Below are 23,505 nucleotides of genomic sequence, written 5' to 3'. Positions count from 1 at the left end.
TGCCATCAAAACAGTCGGTCGCACGTGACATCGAAACAGAAAAAGGTGACATTCAAAACAACGAGAGGGAAAACCCACACACAAAAGCGCCAACCCCTCTCCCTCCCTCCCTGTGGGTCTCTACCACACCCTAACCCTCTCCCTGTATAAGCCCCCAACAACACTGCTCCATATAAAAGCTCTCCACCCGCGTCCCCTTCTCCTCACATCCGCCCCTCTGCGTCTACGCTCACCGCCGGCGGTTAGCGTACCCAGTTCCTGAAATCTCCGCAGCCCATGGTGATCTCTGGCCGGGAGAACCCTCCAACCGCCGCCGGATCATATGGCGGCAGCGCCGGCGAGGGCGGAGTCGCAGGTCGAACCTCCACAATTTCTCGTTCCGGCTGGCGGCTCAAGAAATGATGGGCTAGCCACGCGCGTGCTCCGAACTGGCGTTCAAGGTCGGCCGCAATGGGAGAGGCGACCAGGATCGCGCGTTCCTAGCCGCGTCCGCCGCCGCCGATTCTCGAAGTCCGACCCTGTTGCACGCGAAGGAGACGAAGACGGGCCTCCGGAGAAGGAATCGCCGTGGAATCTGAGGACGAGGAGAGGGCAGGTGAAGGATCAGGGCGTGTCACGTGAGGAGAGGGGGGGCCACGTGAGGACGGTGAGGCTGAGGTCGGAGGACGCGGAGAGGAGAGAGAGGCCGGCGTTTTCTGTTTCATTGACGAGGGAGGAGATCGACGAGGACGTCTACGCGTTGACGGGAGCCAGGGCACGCCGGAGGCCGAAGAAGAGGCCGAGGAGCGTTCAGAAGCAGCTCGATGTAAGTCTCCGACGATCCTCTTTTGAGTTTTGGATCAAATTTCGGTGGAATTTGGGTCTTGACTTCGAAAAGATTGTATCTTTTTTGGGTTGCAGATGCTTTCGCCTGGTTCTTGGCTGAGCGAGATCACGGTGGATTCATACAAGGTGCCGGATTCATGGCTGGAGCGGCGGTGAGGTTAGTTACAGTTACCGCCGGCGATGTGGATCCCTTTTGACTGAAAATTGATTGGATTTTTGGGCTCAAAATTGTTACTATTTTTTATACAAGGCCCTTGATTTGTGTTCTTTTATTAGATTGTAAAGGTCTAGTTTTGTTCTTTTAACTTTTTTTCTTGTATGGCAACTTAAGGGATTTGAAGCGAATTAGGGAAGAAAATGTTTTTTGTTAGTTCTTGGGGCTGCTTTTTAGATTCCACTAATTATTCAACATGTGCTAATTATCAGTAAATTTAGCTAAGTTTTGTTACTTGGAATTCTCTGTTCTGGATTCCATAGTTTCGTGGCTCTTTGATCCTTTTCTTTTCTTTTTTGGTGACTTTAAAGTTTTTGTTGGACGCTTGATGATGTTTGAATTGCAGTTTTCATGATGGTAACTGAAACTTGAGTTCCATATATTAATAAAAAAAAGAAAGTGAAAAATAAATACGAAGCTCGAGTTTCTCTTATTTAATTAAGCTCGCTTGTATTAAATATAAGCCCAAGTAGTAGTCTAAACTTTAGTTGGATTAGCTTAATAAAGTTTTTGGCTAAATATCAGAAACCACCCATAACTATGGATGATTGCAAGATAACCGTGCATTACTTTGAAAGTATTAGAAAAAACATCCCTAAAAGCGTGAAGCCAAATTTTCACTGGTAAAAACATCTTCCTGTGTAATTTTACTCACCCATGTGAATATGTGATTAACACTTTTTGTTGAGGTTTATTGATTGAATATTAAAGTTAAGAGGGAGTTTGATAATAACACATAAACTTAAATAAACTTAATGGGGGTTTCTAATATTTAAAAGTTATGGGAGGTTATTTGTTAATCACCCAAAGTTAAGAGGGTTTTCTGATATTGCTATTAATACAAATTAATGAATGTTTAGTAAATAGATGGAGCTTATTAATGCGGGACCACAAATTATTGAACTGCAGTTTTAACAGGAAAAATTTCGGACCATTAATAATTCATTCTTCTTTTGTTATAAAATAGAACAGTGAACATTTCCTTTCCTTAAACTTTTCTTAACGAAGGTTAGATTTCCTCCTAATTGCATACTAGTAGCAGATAATCAATTTTAAAAAGCGTTTATTTATTAATTTAAGGAGAAAATAATTGTACATTTAAGATGGTACCATGTTGGTGTTATTCTTAATGAAGCACAATCCACTTTTGTAAGTTAATAATTGTGAATGATAGTGATTCAGAAAGTGTTTTTTTTTAATTCCACTTGTCCATTAGAAAATTGGAGAGCATACAAATTCAGAGAGGGACATACGCAATAAATAACTTGTACGGCAAAGCTCCAGAAGGATATGTCCTGTAACTTCTGTTTCAAATGGGTTTCTTTTGCTTTTTCTCTTTTGACCAAGGTGATTGTATTATAATTAACCACTTTACGGAGGAAGTAAATTTTAGGGAAAATTGTGTCATGTGCCAAATTCTAACTTTCAATGTGCCCTAGCCCTCCATATATTTTTAATGTACTGCAGCCACTTCTTTTTGAAAAAATTATGTACAGACCCCTCCATCATGATTCCAGCTCATGTCAGCGGATGATTAGACATGTCAGCTCTTGATTAGACATGCTAGCTGGCTTAAATCCCAAATTTACCCTCATCTTTCTCATGCCAGCGGATGTTAACTATTGCAGTTAACATGTTAACTGTAAGAGTTAACATGTTAACCATGACCGTCGCCGCCAACGCGAAGTGGCGCCGGCGGCGGAGCTGGGGAGGGAGGCAGGGGAGGCGGTAGAGGAGGACTGAAGGAGGAGGAGAGTAAAATCGAGATTTTAGATGGAGTTTGTATTGGAAATTGGAGGGAGGGGCATGGACACAATTTTTTCAAAAAAATGGGGTTGCAGCACATTGTTGAAAGGTAGGGGGGCCGTGGTACATTGAAAATTAAAATTTGAAGCCTTGAAGCAATTTTCCCTAAATTTTATGATATTTGTATATTTCCTTTCAAAAAATAAGATAACTTTGTTAAGCAAAGCTCTACTCAATTTTTATAAATCTTTTATAGAACATAGTTATCACATACTATAATCTTCCAATAATTTATTTAGTGATAATTAAGCATCTCCGAGTGGGATTGGAATCCTCTACTAAGGCATAGTGCTTCCTAATATTTCCTAATGCATCTTCACCTTTCATTGCATATTACATTTTCGTATTTTGTGCTTATGCACAAAATGAAAGGTGTAGATGCATTAGGAGATATTAGGAAGCACTATGCATTAGTAGAGGATCTCAATCTCTCCGGGTGATGTATGTTTTAAGACTCTGTATTGTGTGCACTAATGTTTTTTTTTGAAAATTTGGAATAAAAGCGTTTTTACTGTTGTCATGTGCACTAACTATTGCGCTAATAAGAAGGAAGTAGGGATGGTCACGTATCTGTAGACGGTTCGACTTGACGAGATCTAGACAACAAAGTCTAGATGAAAGGGACGATGATGAGGATAATCGGGTTCATGTTGAGGTTCGAAATGAGCGGTGGTAGAGAGGACTCAACGCTGCTTTCCTCCATGGTTTGGCGACGATAACGTATCATAGCCGGCAAAATCCCCCTCTTCATCGCGGCAAAACCCCCGTCCAGCAGAAAAAGGGAAGGATGGATTAAAACCAAAGCTCGTTGGGTCCTTGCCCACTATCTTTTAGGGCCCGTTTGGTTGCTGAAAAGAGGAGTTGAAATGGGCAGAAAGCCTGTCAGTTTTGGCAGGCTTTCCCAAGCCCTCTTTAGCAACCAAACGGACCCTTATATCTTGGATAAGAGCTTATAATGCGTTTCGCAAAAAACTTGTATAAGATTGGACTTGTTTTTTTTAAGAAGCCCTTAACTTTCGATCACCCCCATCTTGGATCAATCCTAATCCGGTTAAGTCGTAACTGGATTAGTGTGAAGTTGCCAAACACACCCACAAATAATCAAATTTGGAGAACACATCTACAAAGAGAACGTATTGGGGAGCTATGGGCCGGTAGGGGAGAAAAAAAAAAGAAATACCTTCATTTTATTTTATCCATTAGGCGTAGGTACTAGTGACGAAAATTTGAAGGAACATCAAAGAGTATGTTGCATTGTGCTTGAGTCGGTTAACGGACGGTTTGTTCGGGCCTACCCTACCATCATTATATGTTCTCTGCATAAAGTTACACGAGAAGAAAAATATGAAAATGTAGCGAATACAGATATTACATTTGTTAATAAACTGCTGCGGATGCAACACGTAATTCCAGTAGAAATCTTAATCTTGGACGGCTAGTTATAGCCACTATTTGGGTTTGAAACACGTGCCCAGCATTCATGATTTTTCGTTAAACCACCTTTAATAGGATTTTCTTTTCCGACCCCTATAGTTTAGGGGCTGTTTGGATGACTTTAGGAAACTAGAGTATTTATGACACAAAATAGAAAGTGGTTATCCACCTCATCATTTTTCATTCGAGTGTTTACATTGTTTGGTTATGAATCTTTGTGAATCCTAAAATAATAGTATTACATTGTTTGGATAGTATAATGTAAACTAGAGTATTTATGACACAAAATGAAAAGTGGTTATCCACCTCACCACTTTCTATAAGGTTTTGATTTTTTTTATTATTTTTTTGGACACATTTATGACATTGTGTCAGCTTTCCAACAAAATCACTCCTAATTTTGGTGATTTTGCTTTCGGTGACAACTCATCAAAAGATGTAAGCTTTTTATGTAAAAAAGAATTTGAACAAACAATGTAAAGTGATGAAAGCTGACATTGGGACCCACATTTTTACACTTTCCATCCTTTTACATAGCAAAAACATACAACCAAATAGCCCCTTATTGTACTATTTTCTCTAACCGGAAACACTTTGTAAATTGTATAGTCGTGTCCTAATGGGTCCAACTATTCACACTCCCAAACAGTAACTTTGGGGGGGGTGTGAGGACTAAATTGCCCTTCTCCCAAACCAAAACAGGCCAAGTCCATTCCAGAAACACCCTCAACATCAAAAGGGCATTTTCGGCAATCCAACTTCCAAAATTACTGTTTGAGAGTGGATATAGCAAACATGCGTCCTAATGCAAACCAAATCTTTAAAGAATTTTCTATAGAAATTCAAGAGAAGAAAAAAAGAACATGACACATATTCCTACTATTAATTTGAAAAGGATGATTGCAGTAGTGTTATAATTGGTTTGACTAATTCAGTAGTTAGCTTATATTAAAATTTTTTAACTATTTGTATTGATTTTGCGCGAAATGTCTATCACTTGATAATCGCTATAGGAGCAGGTACGCGAAGTACAAGATCGCAAGGAGGCACGAGCTCAAGCTCAACTCTCGATTGAAAATTACTAAGGCAATTGTGATTCCCAAATGAAGTTAAACACTTCGCTCGATCGGAGGGTTTGTGTCCTAATACGCTTCCGGTTCAAGATGCCTTGCGTCGATGAGGGACGGTAATAAATTGCTCGGCTAGTGTTGAATATCTCATATATCATCAATTTTCTATCTTATATGAGGGAAGGATTCACATTGGCAGCATGGTGGTGTGACCAATTAAGTTAGAAAAACTAGGAAGATGAGGCGTTTCAATTGGGTATGGTTATGTGCTGGCTGTTATGAAAAAACTGCAATCAAGTTTGTTGAAGTTAATCCTAATTCTGATTTTTTTTTTTTTTTGAGTTTATTATCTTTTAAAGTGGTTATCTCTAGAAGTTAGTTTTTGTCAACTCACTTAGGATTAACTTTTGTAGTTGTTAAACCTTTTATCTTTAAGAGTAGTGTTATCTTATAACTCTTGTAATTAGTTGAACGAGTAAGCCTGTAAATAGGCACTTCCCTGTAACCGTAAGTAAGCAAGTCCAGAGTGCAATAATATAGTCTTGTTTTGCTTCCCCCATCTCTCCCTCATATATATACTATACTAGTTAGGATGTAGGTACGTTGCACGTGGTTAAATATTCTATTTGTTTATGTTGAGTTTATATGTTTGCTATAACTTTATTGTGGAAATAATTATTTTATTGTTTAAATTTATTTTATGAACATAAAAAATGAGAAACTTAGTCAAAACAAAAAAATAATAGAAAGTATTATGAAGAATCTTTGAGTGTTCACATATAAGAATACATAAATTTAAAAATAAAATGAGCAGAAATAGTCTACAATATCCAAGTGGGTCAAGGTTGATGATCAATTGATAAATTCCTAGTTGTTATTGTAGTCATCATCTCGTAAATTATTTTAATTGTAGCATACACGCACACTCACAGACATGCAGGTGGATTTTTTTATCAGTCCCTTATATCATTAGTATTTTGCCATTGGTCCTTCAAATCTTCATATTTTGATGTTAGCCCCTCAAAGTGCATAAATATATTGATATGAGTTCCTATAGTTAATTGGTATTATAAATGATGGGGAATATTCTGTTAGATATGTTTAACGTTTTAAGGAAATTAATAGTTATGCCCTCGCTCCTAATAGCCAAAACAGAGCTAAACATTCATGGTTATTCTAAACCTCACCATGATTAAGGATTTTGGACCATAAACATAACATAGAACTGATGTCTACATATTTTTACAGCTTGAGGGATTAATATCAAAATACTAATGATTTAAGGAGCTACTAAAAAATCGTATATGTATTAATATACATTTTATGAATAAATGGGATACATGTTTGCTCTTATTAGAAAAGCTATTATGCAGATAATGATCATAAATAAACTACAAATTCTAATATTGTTTATTCTTGGGCTTTACTCATCAAATTTCATGATATTTACTTGCTATTAAGATTCATCTTATTTGACAAACTTTTTTTAAAGTTCTAGGATACTTTTTGTAAATTAATAAAACTTCAAGAGTCTTTTTGAAGTGTTAGGATTATTTCTTCTATAAACTTTTTAAGTTCTTGTGTTTTATTAATTTATCAACTTTTTTAAAGGTTTAAAATGTTTGTAATTTTGCATATTTCTGCAATTTTGTAAAATCTAGGCTTTTTCATAAATTTTGTAAAATCTAGGATTTTCTTGCTAAATTTTTAATATTTTAAAGACTTTTGGGTTTTTGATAAGTTCTATGATTTTTTTAAAAAAAATATACAATTTCTGATATTCTTTTGGTTATTTCTACCAATTTTTGTAAGTTAAAATGTTTTTATCAAATCTTCAAATTATGGAAGTCCTTTAGAGATTTCTACGATTAGGTAAGTTTTATGGATTTTGGATATTTTCTATCTTAGTTAATAACACATAATTAACATTTATCTCCTTAATTATAAAGATAATTTCAGAGGTGAGAATATTTTATAATTGATTTAATTATTTTTATCTTTATTTAAATTTTAAATATAAACAAACAAATGATAAGATGAAGTGTGCCTTTTTTTACTTGTTAGGTACCAAATTTAAATCATTAAATGGTTGTAGTTTTAAATCTTTATCTATTTTATCTATTAAATATTTTTTTATTTTTGAAATTTTTTGTTTTATAATTTATATTAAATAAATATAAATGCATCGTATTAAAGATATTTCAATTACTTAAAACATGATCATAATGAAATCATATATTTTCTACAAAGTTTTCAATGTTTTGAAGTGTTTTCAATTATGGAGCAAAAAAATTAAAATTTTAACATACTTAAATCAAATATTATAATCATTTCTTTTGAGAATTCTTAACATGCTTAAATCTATAACTTAATATAATTTGCAATATACTAATTGAGGATTTAGTAAAAATTATTTATAATACTTAAATATATAACTATATATAAACTTTTACATACTTAAATCAAATCTAAGCTTATATACGTATTGATTAGCATATGATAGAATAATTGAAGCTTATAAGTTATACCTATTAATTGAAATTAATTAGGATAAAATTATATTATAATAATATAGTATCTAAAAGGTTCAAGGGTATTTTTATGATAAAATAATTGAAGCTTATGTCTATTAATTTAAATTTATTAGGATAAGATTGTATTATAATAATGTAATATCTAGAAGGGTAAGTGTATTTTTGTCCATGGAAAAGTTTACCCAAACTCCGTATTAGTTAGGATAGGATAGAAGAATTGACGTTTATACCTATTAATTTAAATTAATTAGGATAATATTATATTATAATAATGTAATACCTAAAAGGTTCAATGATATTTTTAGATTAGAATACTTGAAGCTTATAGCAATTAATTTAAATTAATTAGGATAAGATTACATTATAATAATGTAATATGAATAAAGTTTAAGGGTATTTTTGTCCATAATTTTTTCCCCCAACTCACTCTTTTAAAGGGAGTATGATGTATACGCACACATACTTGAAAGTTATTTATTTACCTGTAATTGTTCTATCAATGGTACGGAGCCATGAATAATCTAAACGAGATGATGTTGCCTTCTATACCCATATTGAATGGAAATAATTGTCACAAGTAAAGAGTGCAGATGAAGGTGTTGTTAGAATAATAAGATATATTGGGAGTTGTGGAGAAAAGAGATGCCGATCTTGCAGAGAGCACAACTGTAGCCGAGAAGAAAGCTCACGGTGAGAACAAGAAGAAATATTAGAAGGCGTTATTCTACATCCATCAAGGAGTGAATGATTTGTTCTTTGAGAAGATCGACAAAGAAACTATGACAAATCAAGAGTGGGATATTTTAGAGACATTGTACCGTAGAGTTGAAAATGTGAAAAAAAAAGTTAGACTTAAAACCTTGAGACATCAATTTAAAATTTTGCTGATGGAATCCGCTGAAAGTCTTGTAGAATATGTGACTCGAGTACTTAATTTGACAAATCAAATAAAAGTAAACTGGTAGAAGGTTACACATTTAGCAATCATGGAAAAGATATTGCGATCTCTTACAATAAAATTTGGTCATATCATGGTCGCAATTGAAGAGTCAAAGGATCTATCTAAGATAATAATTGATAAGTTAATAGGCACCTTACAAGTTCATGACCAACTCATGAATAAGAGGCCAACCAAGTAGCCCCTCAAAACATCTTTTCAAAGTCAAGCTTCCATAAAAAATAACAGAGGAGCACAAGATTCGAATGGTGAAAGAGACCAGAGAGGAGGAAATTTTTTTTTGACAAAGAACAAGATATAGTAACTATAATAATCGAGGATGCAGATACTATAATAATCAAGGAAGTGGTAGTTACAGCAACAATCAAAGAGACGACGACAACTAAAGAAGCTATTATCAATCATATTCAAATTATCGAGGTCGAGGTCGAGGTCGAGACTTTGGACGTGGTAGAGAGCTTTTTAGTAAATCAAATGTTGAATGTTATATATGTCACAAATATGACCACTATTCAAAGGAGTGCAAATTCAATGAGACTTCCCAGTTCGGAGAAGAAGTTCGATTTGCACAAGGAAAATGTGATGAAGACAACCACACTTTGCTGATGGTCGATCAAGACAGTCGGCGAGGAGTCAAACAATCATATATGGTTTCTTGGCACTGGATGCTCTAATAACATGTGCAGAAAGAAGGAGTAGTCTGTGATCTAGATGATTCAATGCGGTCCAAAGTCAAGTTTATTGGTGATATTATACTAGTGATGGGAAAAATGAGAGTTCTCATCAAGTTGAAGAGCGGAGACTAAGTTTATTTTCGATGTGTTTTATGTACTGAATATGAAGAACAATCTACTTGTCAGAGCTAAGGTTATAGTCCAACTAATTTAAAAAAGTAAAATCTATATGAACCAAAAGGTGTCGGGAGAGGATGCCTATGGGAGCGATATAGTCTTATTAGCCACCATAAGTAAAATGGTGTAAGATCCTATAAATGTTTGATGGTAATGTGCTAAATGCATGGCCTAGTTAGACCCATGAGTGAAGCTGTGCAAGAATTAGTGAATTGGTTAGCCTATGAGTGAAGTGTTGCAAAAAGTTAGTGAATCTTGTAGAAGACCGAAGTGTAGTTGAAGATTAAATTATACTCACAAATTAAGGGGGTTATTAAGGTTATTAATATGTGAGTATAGTCTTACATTAGATGGGATAAAAAAGAGTGATAAGTTTAAAATAGAAGTTAGAATCAATACCTAGTAGCTATACCTTTTGGGTTAAAATTGGTTTCTAGCTTCTATTTAAGGTCTAGACTCTAAATTGGGTCCAAGTATCCCCCAACAAAGTTAAGTACTGTGAGGCAAGTTAATGGGTGGGGAGGAACTAGTATGTGTTACGTGAGACTATATTCATGACTTTACAAGCACGCAGAGGTTCCCATGAGGCTTTCACGATCGTTTGTCCCTAGAGAATGGAAACCGCCTTGTTCTGCCTTGATAACAAAAATAAAATTTGACAAGGTTATGTTTATGGATCAGGATGCAATTGGAGTGGAGATAGTAGTCCGAGACCATCAAGGAAAAATTTTTGCAGCCTTATCCAAGTTAGTGGACATCCTTCCTCGTCATTTTGATGCCTACAAGGTTGCCCAATAGGCGCATGCTCGGCTCCACATGCACCCGATGACAGATCACCAGAAACCCCACCAGAGTGGCGATGGCGTTTAGGGTGAATTGCGAAAGGGATACCCCTAGAGCGACGCACACATCCTGGAGGAAGGGATGTAGCGGCAACTGAATCCCATCCTCTAAATGGGCCAAGTAAAGGGTTGATATATCCCTACCATGGTGATACACCAACTCATCTCTGCTTGGTGTAGATAGAGTGAAAGCCTTGCGGAGGTCATAGCGCTCATAATACACCTCAATCTCTTGACCGCAGATCTGGGAGTGGTAAGGCCGAAGGAGGTTGATCCTTATCTCGTTGTGGCCGGTGGTGGAAGCCTGAGAAGCCATGGAAGATCGTCAGTGATCAGGACAATGAACGTTGAAGAGAAGAGTTAGAAAGTAAGAGAATTGGGGCAAAAGCTCGTGAAGAAAACCCTCTTTGCTTGAGAGAGGGGTATTTATAGATTTCAAGGGGGACACGTGGCAATATCTAAAAGGCCAACACCCACCAGTACAAACCGACGTGATTGACCTCAAAATCTAAATGATGCTTTTGAAAAGCGAAGCACCACCCTCGTTTACTCCACAACCGCTCCACACGAAAAGTAAAACGATAGCTTTACCTGTCAATCAATGACGTCATGAAGACTTTTTAATAGTGTCATTTCACCTGCCCAATAAAGGCGCTTTGAAACTCATCAAAATTGTGATTGTTCAGATCACAGTCGACACTGTTCATCCCTCATAGGGGCCGACAACTTGCATGACCAACCAAAAACGCGATATTAGTCGACCCCTCATAAAGCCGACTCGAAATAATAGATGTGCTCATATTTAGTGAAGCTAAGTGTCGTTGCTAAGTCTATTCTACTCGACAATTCATGTGATCAGTTAGGGGGCGTTTAAGAAGTTGACTTGGTCGACTCCTATTCAAGTGCTCGCCCTTACTCATATAAATCCAAGATCTTGAAACTACCAGGTGTTTGCGTTGAAAATCTTTTTCATTGCTGAATCCATTACATGTTTATCGCATTACAGATTCAAAAAAGTTAGTCTTTTTATAAGACTTTCTTACACAATGAAAACAAACAAGAGGACCTCTTAGAAACTCACGTAGGATCGTTTATCGGTCACTGTTTGCATGAGATCTTTGCCTATACCGAGAACTCTTTGATCCGTGGACCGTTGAGTATCAGATCCGGTTGATCTTGCTCCATAAAAGAAACAAGAACTGAAGTAAATATCTTAACAATGTGAGATAAGTACTCTTCTCAAGATCAAAACAAAGTCTGATCTTAAGGAACTGATGCAGGGGTGCCAAAAGGCTGCAGATCTGCCAAACTTCTCCTCTTTATACTAAAGAACTCACCAAGATCTCCTCCTCCTCTCTAAAATTCATGGCTTAGTTCTCTCAGGGTTAGCACATCGCCTCAAAGCTCAAAATTCCAGATCTGTGCATAGGGACCCTAGGGATGTATTTATAGGCTACCGATTGGGCAGTTCAAGACCTAAGGACCAACTCCCTCGCATCGAGATGACGAACATGCTGGTGACGATGCTACAGAGAGGGATCCCTAGTATGCCAAGGGTCGACACCTAAGAACCCTAATTATCAGCATCCTCATCCTCTCCCAAGCCTCCGTATCGATCTTGCTAACCCGATGAGGATAAGGATACGCCAAACTCAAAGGGACCGCCTCCTCAGCAACTAGCTCTTTTTCCCGATGACGAGTCGACTCGGGTGGGTCGACTGGCCCCCCCTCCTCTATATGAGCCTCGAGAGGCGCCTCTCCCCCCCTCTTCTCGATCCAAATACCCTTCATCTATGTGGATGACTTCAGCCTCGATTGCCTCGGTCGCCCGTCCAGGCTCTGGACCACTAACCTTACGGGGGCATCCTCCTTGCTCTTTCCGCTTGAGCGCAATGTTGGCCTTCTTGTTTTGATGATGTTTAACAAATAATTTACTTCTAATGTTGTTTGTCTAGTGTTTGTGTTTTCGTATTTATTCAAGGCAAACAACGTGTTGGAGGTTGGATGGAATATGCGCTACAACGATGATATCCAATGGAGGTTGGCGGAATAGTGGAGTGAAGCCTTGCAATTCAAAGTTAAAGATCAAGTTCAAGCTTCATCCGCATGTGTACCAAGTCAAGCTTAATTGAAGATCAAGATTGCTTGGGTAATGTAGTTTTAGATTTTATATTATGTGTGTTATATACTCTAAGCTCAATATCTATACACACACATTTATTGGTTTATTCGTATATATATATATATATATATATAATATATATATCATATATATATATATAATATAATAATATATATATATATATATATATTATATATATATATATATATATATATATATATTTATAATATACTTATATATATATAAGTTTTTTAATAATACATACATAGATTTTTCAGTTTTCATCATGTTTATATAATATGAATCACATGTTTCATATTTAGCTATTGTTCGTTTTGGTATTTATTGGCATAGAATATGCTAATTTTATGAAAATATATATTATTCTTTTGGACTTAAACATAATCATATACATACTATTATTAATTCTATATAATCCATTGCTGCAAAGTTTCAAACATGGTTTAGCCAAAATGTCAAAGTTCACGAGATGTTTCCATTTTCGTGTTTTGGACCTATTTTGTAAATATGATTGATATTTTTCGATTTGAGAAGTCTTTTTTTTTTTCGAAAACCAGGTCATTGTAAGATGGTTTATTATCATGGTCTAAATCATTCCCCAAAGTTTACATTTTTTGAATTTATTTGATAATTTTAAAGCGAAGGGTTTTTAATATCAGAAAACAGTTTTGCGAAAACAGATTCCAAGTATGCAGTTATCGGTTCGACTCCGATCCAGGTCGACCGCGATCATTATTTTAGCCGTCACTGGCTCTCAGAGAGTTTGTCGTCGCGGTCGCGGTCGACCGAAAGCTCCATCGATCGACCGCACCGGTCGACCGACGAAGTCTCTGTTTGTTTCTTCATTTTTCAAACCTGCTCGCGGTCGACCGGATTTTCCGTCGGTCGACCGAATTCCTTCTTTCGGTCGACCGAACATTCTGTCGGTCGACCGCCAATAGAGCCGTTGGTTCTAACGGCTATTTCTGAGCTGATTTTTCTGGGGCTTTTTGGTCTTTCTGTTTTGGGGTTTTGGCTGAGATTTCAAGTGGGTATAAATACCCCATTGCTGATCTCTTTTCAGCAAAGAAGTTTTTAAACAAGGGTTTTAAAAAGAGTTTAAGCTTGTTTAAGCTTGTTTAAGCTTGTTTAAGCTTGTTTAAGGGTTTAGTTTAAAGCTGTTTTAGTTTTCGTAAGTGGAGGAGATCATCTTCTTGTTTGGGCTTCAATCTCCATCTCTCCATCTTGTTATTCAGAGAAGAATCTCTAAACTCATTTCTAGCGATTTATTATTTTTTTTATAATTTCTATATGCTAGATTTTAATCGAGTTTAGTTTTGATTTATTGAATCTCATTGTTACACACACCCACTTGAGCTTATTGTATTTGCATACATAGTATATTAGGGTTGTGAGAGATTGTAACATTGAGTTGTGTTTTATTGTGTTCTCATCTATTGTAGAGAACAAATTTATATTTGTTACATTGTGAGTGTTGTAAGGTTTTCGGTGAGCTAGAAAACCGAGAGTGTGTTGTGAAGTTTTCGGTGAACTAGAAAACCGATTGTGAGGAGTGACGTTGATCGGTGAGCGTTGAAAACCGATACTGTGAGGTGTAAACGTTATTCGGGTGAACGTAGAAAACCCGGTTGTGATAGTGGATTTCTCCCCGGGAGTGGGGAGCGGAGACGTAGGACGGAAGGTCCGAACTCCGTGATCATATCTTGTGTTTGAGTGTGCTTTGGCGTTTATTTATACTTGTGTTTATAATTCTTGTCGCCATTGTCATTAGCTCATTATTTATATGATCCACTATCTAGTTCATATTGTTTACCCTTGTGTTAGTTTATATATCATTGCATATATATTTCATCATATAGGATATATCTCATTGTTTACATTGCTTATCCTAGCTCATATATCTTGTGGTATTTCATACTTGCTAGGATAACTTGTTAATTAGTTTTTATTAGCATTTAATCGGATTAGATTAGCATAAGACCCTAATCACCCCCCCTCTAGGGTCTAACACGCAAGACCCCGAAGTACCCCCCAGGAGCCAAGTCCTGGCAAAGTCACTTGGCTTACATTGCTGGTGGTTCTTCCTAAGACTCGGCAGGCGGAGCTGTCAGTGCCCTATCAATTTCTTCGGTAGGGACAGTCAGTTTGGCCGCCCTCTCTTGGTCCTTGGCTATAGGTGGCTTGGCAGATATGCCGAGTAGATGCTCCATCTTATGAGATTCGGTATACCCCTTGATTATATCCAACGCCTCCTTCTCCACATCCGACAGTCTCCCTGTCGTCAGAGCCTCCCTTATTATCTCGGGCCAATAGGAGCGGCCCAAGTCCGAGTCGTCCCCTGAGACCCAGACAAACCTCTCTTTCCAATATTTATTAGAGTCGGGAAGGTTAAGGATGATCTTGAACTTTCCCACCGCCTAGAAGTGATAATGAGCTTCTTTTTGGTGCACCTTGACACTAATCAGATGGCCCAACACGTTCAAGGACGGTTCGATCCCCAGCCAACTGTAGATTACCACGTACCCTACCAACATGGCGATGGCATTTGACTTCATCAGTATCGGCGATACCCCCAGGGCGGTGAACACATGGCGGAGGAAGAGATGTAGAGGCAGGCACAAGCCAAACTCCAGATGCTTCAAATAGAGAGGGGCCTGGCTATCATCATGGTCGTAAACCACCTGCGATCTCGTCGAACTTATAACTGTGGGGAATATCATACTTCCCTGGAGAGCTCTGTTGAGGCAGCGTCACCTTTGAGTGGATCTCAACAAGCATTTATTGTCTAGCATTGAAAGCAGTGGTCTCGGAAGAGATAATCGGAGCACTTGGCAACTTCGAATTCAAAATTTTGAAAAGCAATAACCGCTTCCTCGCCATGATAGCCCTATTTATAGTGCAACTACGGCTCTAACTGGTGGAATCTTAACGGACGAGCTGCACCACAACCGACGACCTAAATTAATTCTAGAATTCGAAGCATCTTTTCTCGAATCGAGACAAAGCGTGCTCACCTTGAATAGCCCGCAATCTTACATGAAATACAAAGGAACAGCGGTTGAAAAGAATTCACTGAGGTCAACCACGTCCCATCCAAAGGAACTTTTCAGATCCCTCATTAATACCTCTCGTGACTTAACAAGAATTATTATATTTCACTCGGACCCGGCCTAGACTGACTCCAAGTAAAAGGGGCCAACTGTTATAGTATTTTTAGTGATGAAAAATAATCTCTAATCAATGGCAGACAAGTGTCCCACGTTATGCATAATCAAGTCAGCACCTCGAGATAATCAGAGGCCCAACTTGGTCGACTCGACACACCGATATATTGCAAGGACGACTAGAAATGTATCACATGTCGACGACTTGAAAGTCGGTACGTGTCGTCCCCAGGTTGAGTCGACTACTTAACCACTCCACTCCGCTGACTAATCGGCTGACTCCTTGCGATGGTGACTCAAAAGGCGGTACTTCTCGACCACTAGATGAGTAGAAAGGTGACGAAACACCTCAAGCCTCGAGCCCCTCTTGTGCACTGATGACCAATCACCTCGCAATAAATACTATTAAATACATTATGGGCGTCATCCTCTGCCCCAAATAGTATTTATGACACATCGGACCACGTCGACACCGCACACCCCCCATCACTTCGTATTAAACACCAAAGTGACATCTTCTCTACTCGTCGACCGACATCTGTAAAGGTGAAGCTAACTTGGCTGCTGGCCCATACCCGACCGAAGTTACCATCCTACCCTCCTTCCACTACTATAAAAGGAGGTACTATTTTTCCATTACAAAGTAAGCTTTTTTCTGATTACTCTATAAACTAAAGAACTATTGCAGTTCCTTTTACTTCTCCACACAAGCATCTCACTGACTTGATCGTCAGAGGAACAACTAGAGAATCACACCCCACCCTCTTACGATTTGTTACTTGTGCAGGGAAGTACATATTGCCCAATGACCAAACATTCGGAGAGCTAGAGGACCTCCGTCAACTTAATTTACTCTATTCATTTGATTGTGTGATTCCATACATCAATAAAGTTGATTCCCTTGCCTGGGGGTTAAACAAGCAAAGTACCAAGCAACACGAGATGTGGTTCAATTTGTAGTGGAGATTTTTGACGTAGATGCTGAAGGGGTTATCATCAACATCCACCAGGGTGAGAACTTTTTTCTCCTTATAACTGTCCTGTGGATAATGTGTATCAAAATGGTAGGCAATTCTTGAGTTGGAAATTTGAGGCAGTAAGTGTTGGGAATTTATCAAATAATTAAAAATTATAGCATGAAGTAAATCCGAAATTAAAATAAACAAGAGGTATGAAATTCAGGCCTGACGGGAGCAGTCGTGTATTCACTGCCCTAGAAGATTGAGAACCCGTCTATCGCCCTGGCGCAGATGGTTCCCTCCCCCTAGCGGTAAAAACCCCCGGAAACGGCCGGCCTCTACACTCGGGCGAGAGTGCAGAGCTTCAGCTCAGATGAAGGAAGTTGCCCATAAAATAAAACTAAAATGTAGATGAAAATAATATGTAGGGGAGAGAAGAAAAACAAGAGAAACTTGTTGTATATTTTTTTTCTTATTATTTTGAGCTCAACATACGGATATATATATAGGGTTGGAAAAGACGTTACAAAACCCGTAATTAATTACGTAACGTTCGTCGTAAATTTTGTAACGTTCCCCATAATTATATATCCGTTACATATATTTTAATTGCATGTTTTAATTACAATATTTATTATAATTCATGAAGGCAAAATTGCCTTTTGTTAACAAAATATCTAAGAGTAAGGCATCAAGGCAACAAGATGGCTCAGTGTTTGGCATGCAAAACTCAAGAATGCTCCAATGTTGATGGGTATGAGGATAGATGTTTGCTAACCATCAGTCTAAAAGCAAGAGAGAAGGGGGGTGGGGGCATAGAGCAACGGTAAGAAAAATCGGAAAAGATTTATATCGAGGGCTATGTTATATTGGGATAACTAATGCTGTAATTTTTTTTTCCTTTTGAAAAGAAAAGAATTAAATTCTATGAAAGAGTTTCATCCTGCTACCATTACCCATGGTCGTACATCTACAACCTACATTTCCAGCCAAGGATATAAGCTAAAAACCTTTTTTTTATGAAAATTATAAAAAAACACGATCAGAACGATCTTGAACTCTGTATTAGCCATGACTTCTTGTCTTCTTTAAGATACTCATTAACAAAGTCTGTTTTTTTTTGGGGGGGTCTAAAAATAATACTTAACGTCTCACTTTTCAATACAGTAGAAGGGGGGGATTTTCCACACAACTTCCAAAATATTTTTCACTAATGGCTATATGAGTCCATCTTTTTTCTTTCTAAATTGAAGGGACAGTAATTTTCTTTCACTTGTTTACATAAAAGATGCTAGTGACAATCTATACGTATCAAATCAAAAGTAAATATGAGGTTTGCTTTGGTGCTCCGAAAATAGCTCTTTTTTAAATTTTTAAATTGACAAAAATAAAAAATCAGTTAAGATAAGAAAGGGGTATTTTAGTCTTTCCAAATTCTTATCTAATTGCTTTATATCTTGAAAGCTTCTGTTGCTTCTTCCCTTTCTCATCGTCAATCTCTCCCTCTCAAAATTTTTTTTTTGCAATTGATACTCGTGTTCGCTAATTCCTGTAACATTCTGTTACTATTTTAAAAAGGAAAAAAACGAAGTGTTTGCTAATTCCTACTTCTGATACTTCTACTCCTGTAACATTTTGGAGGGTACCTTTCATATGTCGAACCCCTGTAACATTAGAAAAAACGAATGTTATAGAGCTTCAACTCCAAAAATTCGTTTTTATTTAATATAGAAAAAAAACGAATGCTTGCTATAAAATTTTTTAAAAAGGAAAAAAAAGTTACCTTTCGTGACGTTCTCTTCAGGAGAATTTTTGGAGGCGGTTTTTTTCTAATGGAAAGTGTGGAGATAACACGGTAATTATAACTTGAAATATTAGTTAATTGAAGAATTCTAACTAATAATAAATTTTGTTTCTCCCCTAAATTATATTTCCTAAAATAACCTTTTTACCTAATGTTAATTACAATTTTGGGTGTGGAACACTTCATAACCGTCAAATCTATCTACCTAGAATTGTGAGAGCTATTTTTAAGGAATTTATTTACGAATTTGCCATCATTGCTCTAACTAATCTCTATGGAGCACCGAAGCTGTAGGCAAAAGTAATTAGAAGTATAATCTTGTTAGGCCGAGTCAACAAGTCTTGACCCGATTTTATCTCTTTTATGACTAGCCGTGGTCCACGTTAACGGTAAAATGATCCCCGGAACAACTCAACAGGCCCCCGAGCATTCCGACCAACGCTCCGGTCCAATTTAACTCAAGCACGGTCCGAGGGGACAAGTTACTCCCCTCCTCTCTCTCTTTTCCCTCTCTCTCTCTCTCTCTCTCTCTTTTCTTTTCTTTCGAAGAAACGCTCTCGTTTCTTTGCTAAAACCCTAACTCTCTCTTCTTCCTCCTCCTCCTCCTCTCGATCGCCGGCCAAAATGTACTCGGATCCGATCAGCGACCGGGGGCCCATCAGAGATCGTCTCGGCTCCAACCCCTTCAATCAGCGGACTCTTCTCCAAAGGTAAACTTCGATTTCTTTGCTGTGAAATTAGCTCAGTTTTGGTCTCTTATTCTAATATTAATTACCCAATTCGTGCATTTCTTGTTTTCATGAGATTTCACCCAAAAAAACGAAGAAGAAAGAAAGAAAGAAAACCCTGTACCTTGGTGGGTCTTGCGAGAAAGCCCCTGAACGCTCTTGAAGATTTTTAATTCTACTAAAATCCTCAAACCTATTGAAATAATTTTTGAAAACTTTGGACGAAATTTTGGTACATTGCAGCTACTGAATGTAGGGTATTAATGTGAACATTGTATTCTTTCAATAAAAAGAAAGAAAAGAAACGAACATGACATTGTATTAGTCTGAGGTGACAGCACTTGTGTTTCGAGAATGCATATGAAATTTCAGGATATTGCTTTTCGCAATATATTTCATAATAAGCTTTGGTAATGATGTACACATATCTTAAATAAGAAGTTGAATCTCTTGGTAGTGTGTTGCAATTCCTTCTACGATAATATTTGTTCCAATTGTTATTAGGTGGTTTTTTGTCGGTTAAATCATTATTGGAATGAAATATATCTTGAGTAAGTTGTTGGCCTTTTTATTATGGATTAGCTGTACCATGAAACAGCTTCCTTGTCCATATAGTTGGGAATTGAGAATGTTTGCTCCTTACATAGTGGTGCATTTTAATTTTGTCTAAATCTATATGAATAAACTAATCTTTGATTGAGCGACCTTCAGTTTATCATTTTATCACCCTGAATTGTGTGTATGTATATGTTTGTTCAGTGGTTTGTATTTGAGCGCTGTCTGTGATGAAAAGAGTTCACATATATCCAAGGAGGATGAAACTCTCCAATCATATGCCTCACTGTAAACTAGAACCTCTTGCACATCGAGGTTCCTTATCAAAATCTCATACTGCCCCACATATTATCCAGTTTGAGTGCGTATGTCCTAACACGCGTCTGTGTACGGCTCTGACCTTAAAGATGGAATCTCAATCCTCAGGTTGTGGATTGTATATTCTCTCCATACTTTCTCACAAACTTTCCAATTTGAAGTTTGAACATCATTTCGACAACAAAATTATTAATTCGGGCATTTAATTTCAGCAATTGCTATCTAAATTTATTGGCTAAATTACGGAAAAGTACCAAGAAATATCAAGGGATTCATATCTGACAGTAGATCATCTATTCATGATTTAGTTGTAAGAATTGCTATTAGAAATTTGGGCAAAATTACAGAAACCTACCATGATGTTTCACTAGCTTCCGCGTAAACTACCATTGACTTTCTAGTGTACTAGACCACTACCTAAACTTTCTAATATCCTCCATCCATTGGCAATTTAGGGAGAGAAATTTCTTTTAGTTCCCCACCTTCCCACTCTTCAACTTTCTCTTTTTCTTTCACGCCACTATCTTCTCCTCATCTTCTTTGTCCGCCGTCTTAATCTGAATCCATTTACAACCTTTGACTCCCATACTCCTCCATTCTCCAATCACATTAATACCCTTCCCATCAAACAATTGTAATCAAGCCTCACTTTAGACCTTCCTGATTTCCGTCTCTCCATTTCTATCTATCCCCCTCAATTCTCTCGCCAAAGGGAGCAACAAGAGGATCTTGAAACAATCACACAATGGATAAAAACTTCAAGCATTTTTGTCATTTTGGACTCAGTAATTTGACATTTTGAGGTTTTGGGAGTCATTAGCAATCTTTACAACTTTGGGAACTTTTACACTCGAAGTTGAATTTCAAAAATGCCTGAAGATTTCCTAGCTATGTTTTGTAGAAGAAACACTGAAAATTGTGATTTTTAAACGGGAAGCATTATGAATTAAAAACTTGAAACTTCTAGAACATGAACATCGTACACTAAACTTAGCAAGCATGCATGTAAAGGCATTCAATCCAAGAGGATATATTCAGAAAAGCTATACATTAAAGGACAACTAACATACAACCTGATATCCCCTTGTTGAGATTGGTACCTCCTTAACACATGCATAAGACTACTGTTAAAACAGGATGATCTGAGTTTTTTCTTCTCCTGCTGCCTCTTTATCCTTCATACAATGTTTATTTGTCTATATGTTTGTGGTGCTAGTTCTATCGCCTAATTGTTAGTTAATAACTAAGTGGTAGTTTCTTTCATCTCTCGTGTGTTTGGGAGGGGTGGGCTTGTGTGTAATGTGTATATGTGTGATATTTTTAAAATAGTTAGCTTTTATTTTTATTTGCTAATCTGGAGCCCGTTTCCATAGGCAACCTCCAGATAGAGCCAACCGTAATGGTGCTTTATACGCAGACAAGAACTACAGTAAGAATTCGATTAAGTCTCTTCAGCATATTATTACTTATTAAATTTGAATTTAAGTTCTGCTGTCAATTTTACTTGTGTTTGTTTCTAACAGCAGTAAGAAAGGCTGTCCCTGAAAATCTCACAAGTAAACTAGGAAAGGAACTTCAAATAAGCTCTAGGAGTAACAGTTTCAGTGCAAGAGAAGGTCCAAGGATGAGTGCAAAGAATTATCAAACTCCAAAAAATGCTTCTTGTGTAGAGTCGAAGGATAAAGGTACAACTCAAGTGAGATCAGGGAAGGAGTCAGCAGCAGTTTCCTCAGGCGAAAATAAGCGCATTATGGTAATAACTAAAATTCATTTTTTATGCATGCATTAACTTTTCCTAAAGTTGTTCGATATAACTTTTTCTGTTAAAATAATTGGCTCTGCCTCACATCATTTGAGATTAGTCTTAAGTGTTTTTGCTGGAACAATGCAAAAGGTCTAAATGTGACTAGCTGAAGTCTTAATAAGATATGTCACTGTGTGCATATTTGTTGTCTCAAATTTTAAGGAAAATGACTTAAATTAAAATTCAGTCCCTAGTCTTGACGCCCATTTTCATGCAGCACCAATTGTTTCTTGATCCATAGGTTTTCTACTAATTGGTATTGTAACTGGTAAAGATCAAAAAGCTAAAAGTTGTCATGAACTGTTTATGTTTGCTGTTAAGGTGAACTTCATTTACTGTTTTATTGAATCATCCTTAGTTTTCACATAATATGTGGGGGGAAATTCTTCATATAAGTGGCTATAGGAATATTGTTGATATGAAACATCTTATATGTTGAAGTTCATTTACTGCGTTTCATAGAACCATTTGTAAATATGTTTTCACAAAACATGTTGGAAAAATTCTTGATAAAAGTGGGACTATTTTTGATATGAAACACTTATATTGTCTGTTTATGCAGCGGTTGACTGTGGAGACATTCTTGGAAAAGCTTGGGTTAAGCAAGTACCTGGCTACCTTCAAGGCAGAAGAGGTCAGCTCAGTCTTCATAGTTTCCATCATTTCTCGTATTTATCAAAGTCATGGTACTTAATCACATGATCTAGTTTCTAATGCATATATTTCATCTGGAACCAGATAGACATGTATGCAATGAGGCATATGAATGAGGATGACCTCAAGGCTATAGGACTGCCAATGGTAATTATCCTGGCCAACCCTGCATATCGTTGACAATTTTGCATCACTAAAGATTGATGGTTTATGCTTATCTCTTTTTATTCTTATATAATCCTTTTTTAATTCTTCTTTTTTCCAAGGGCCCGAGGAAGAAAATTCTTCACTCTCTTTCCCGTCTGAAACCAAAGAAGTGAGGACTTTCAATGTCGTGTAATATACCTGGGGGGGTGTATTCAAAAGTTTGTATAGGGGTAAAGGTGGTTTCGTTGTGGTAAGGGACATGTGTTGTGGCTAATGAGACTCTATTGTGCATGGATTAGGCTGCCTCTGGGTAGAATATGTCGTTTTTGCAATTAGCATGATTCTTGGTGATTTGTACACTGTTGAAAATTCATGTAAAGCACATACTTTCACAGTTCCTCTTTTGATATCTCAGTGCATTTGTGATGCTCGAATCACGGGATGACTCACAAATCGGAACAGTGATGCATATCGACTCTTAAATTTTGCACTTGCATGAGCGTTGCCAATACAGGTTGAAGAATATGTGCATACAGTGTTGCTGAAAAATTGGCTCTCTATTGTGTGATTGTCTTTCCTTTTCCACATTATGTTATCAACTACCAACTTGTTTTCATCGCTAAGATGGCTTCAACCCGTTCTCAGTGAACTTTTTGAAATCATATTAAGCTTTGTTCTCTAATAGCTGGAACCAA

The 23,505-nt window shown here is 37.2% G+C and overlaps 2 protein-coding genes across 3 annotated transcripts; both read left to right on the top strand.

Annotated features, from left to right (window-relative positions):
• LOC109845991 lies at window positions 323–1,195 on the top strand. The gene is made up of 2 exons (XM_020415217.1): window positions 323–805; window positions 901–1,195. Exons 1-2 carry the CDS (start codon window positions 323–325, stop codon window positions 979–981), a joined length of 564 nt encoding a protein of 187 aa, XP_020270806.1. The 3' UTR covers window positions 982–1,195.
• LOC109846387 lies at window positions 19,083–23,302 on the top strand. 2 transcript variants are annotated; one of them, XM_020415620.1, is made up of 6 exons: window positions 19,083–19,314; window positions 21,579–21,634; window positions 21,732–21,958; window positions 22,572–22,643; window positions 22,748–22,810; window positions 22,930–23,302. In XM_020415620.1, the coding sequence occupies exons 1-6, from the start codon at window positions 19,229–19,231 to the stop codon at window positions 22,981–22,983; spliced, it is 558 nt and encodes a 185-aa protein (XP_020271209.1). In that variant the 5' UTR covers window positions 19,083–19,228; the 3' UTR covers window positions 22,984–23,302. The 2 variants fall into 2 exon arrangements, with proteins under 2 accessions (XP_020271209.1, XP_020271208.1); XM_020415619.1 differs by having other exon boundaries at window positions 21,729–21,958.

The sequence above is a fragment of the Asparagus officinalis genome, chromosome 6, assembly GCF_001876935.1.
Source record: "Asparagus officinalis chromosome 6, Aspof.V1, whole genome shotgun sequence".
NCBI lineage: Eukaryota > Viridiplantae > Streptophyta > Magnoliopsida > Asparagales > Asparagaceae > Asparagus > Asparagus officinalis.
This window is presented reverse-complemented; position numbering and strand designations above follow the sequence as displayed.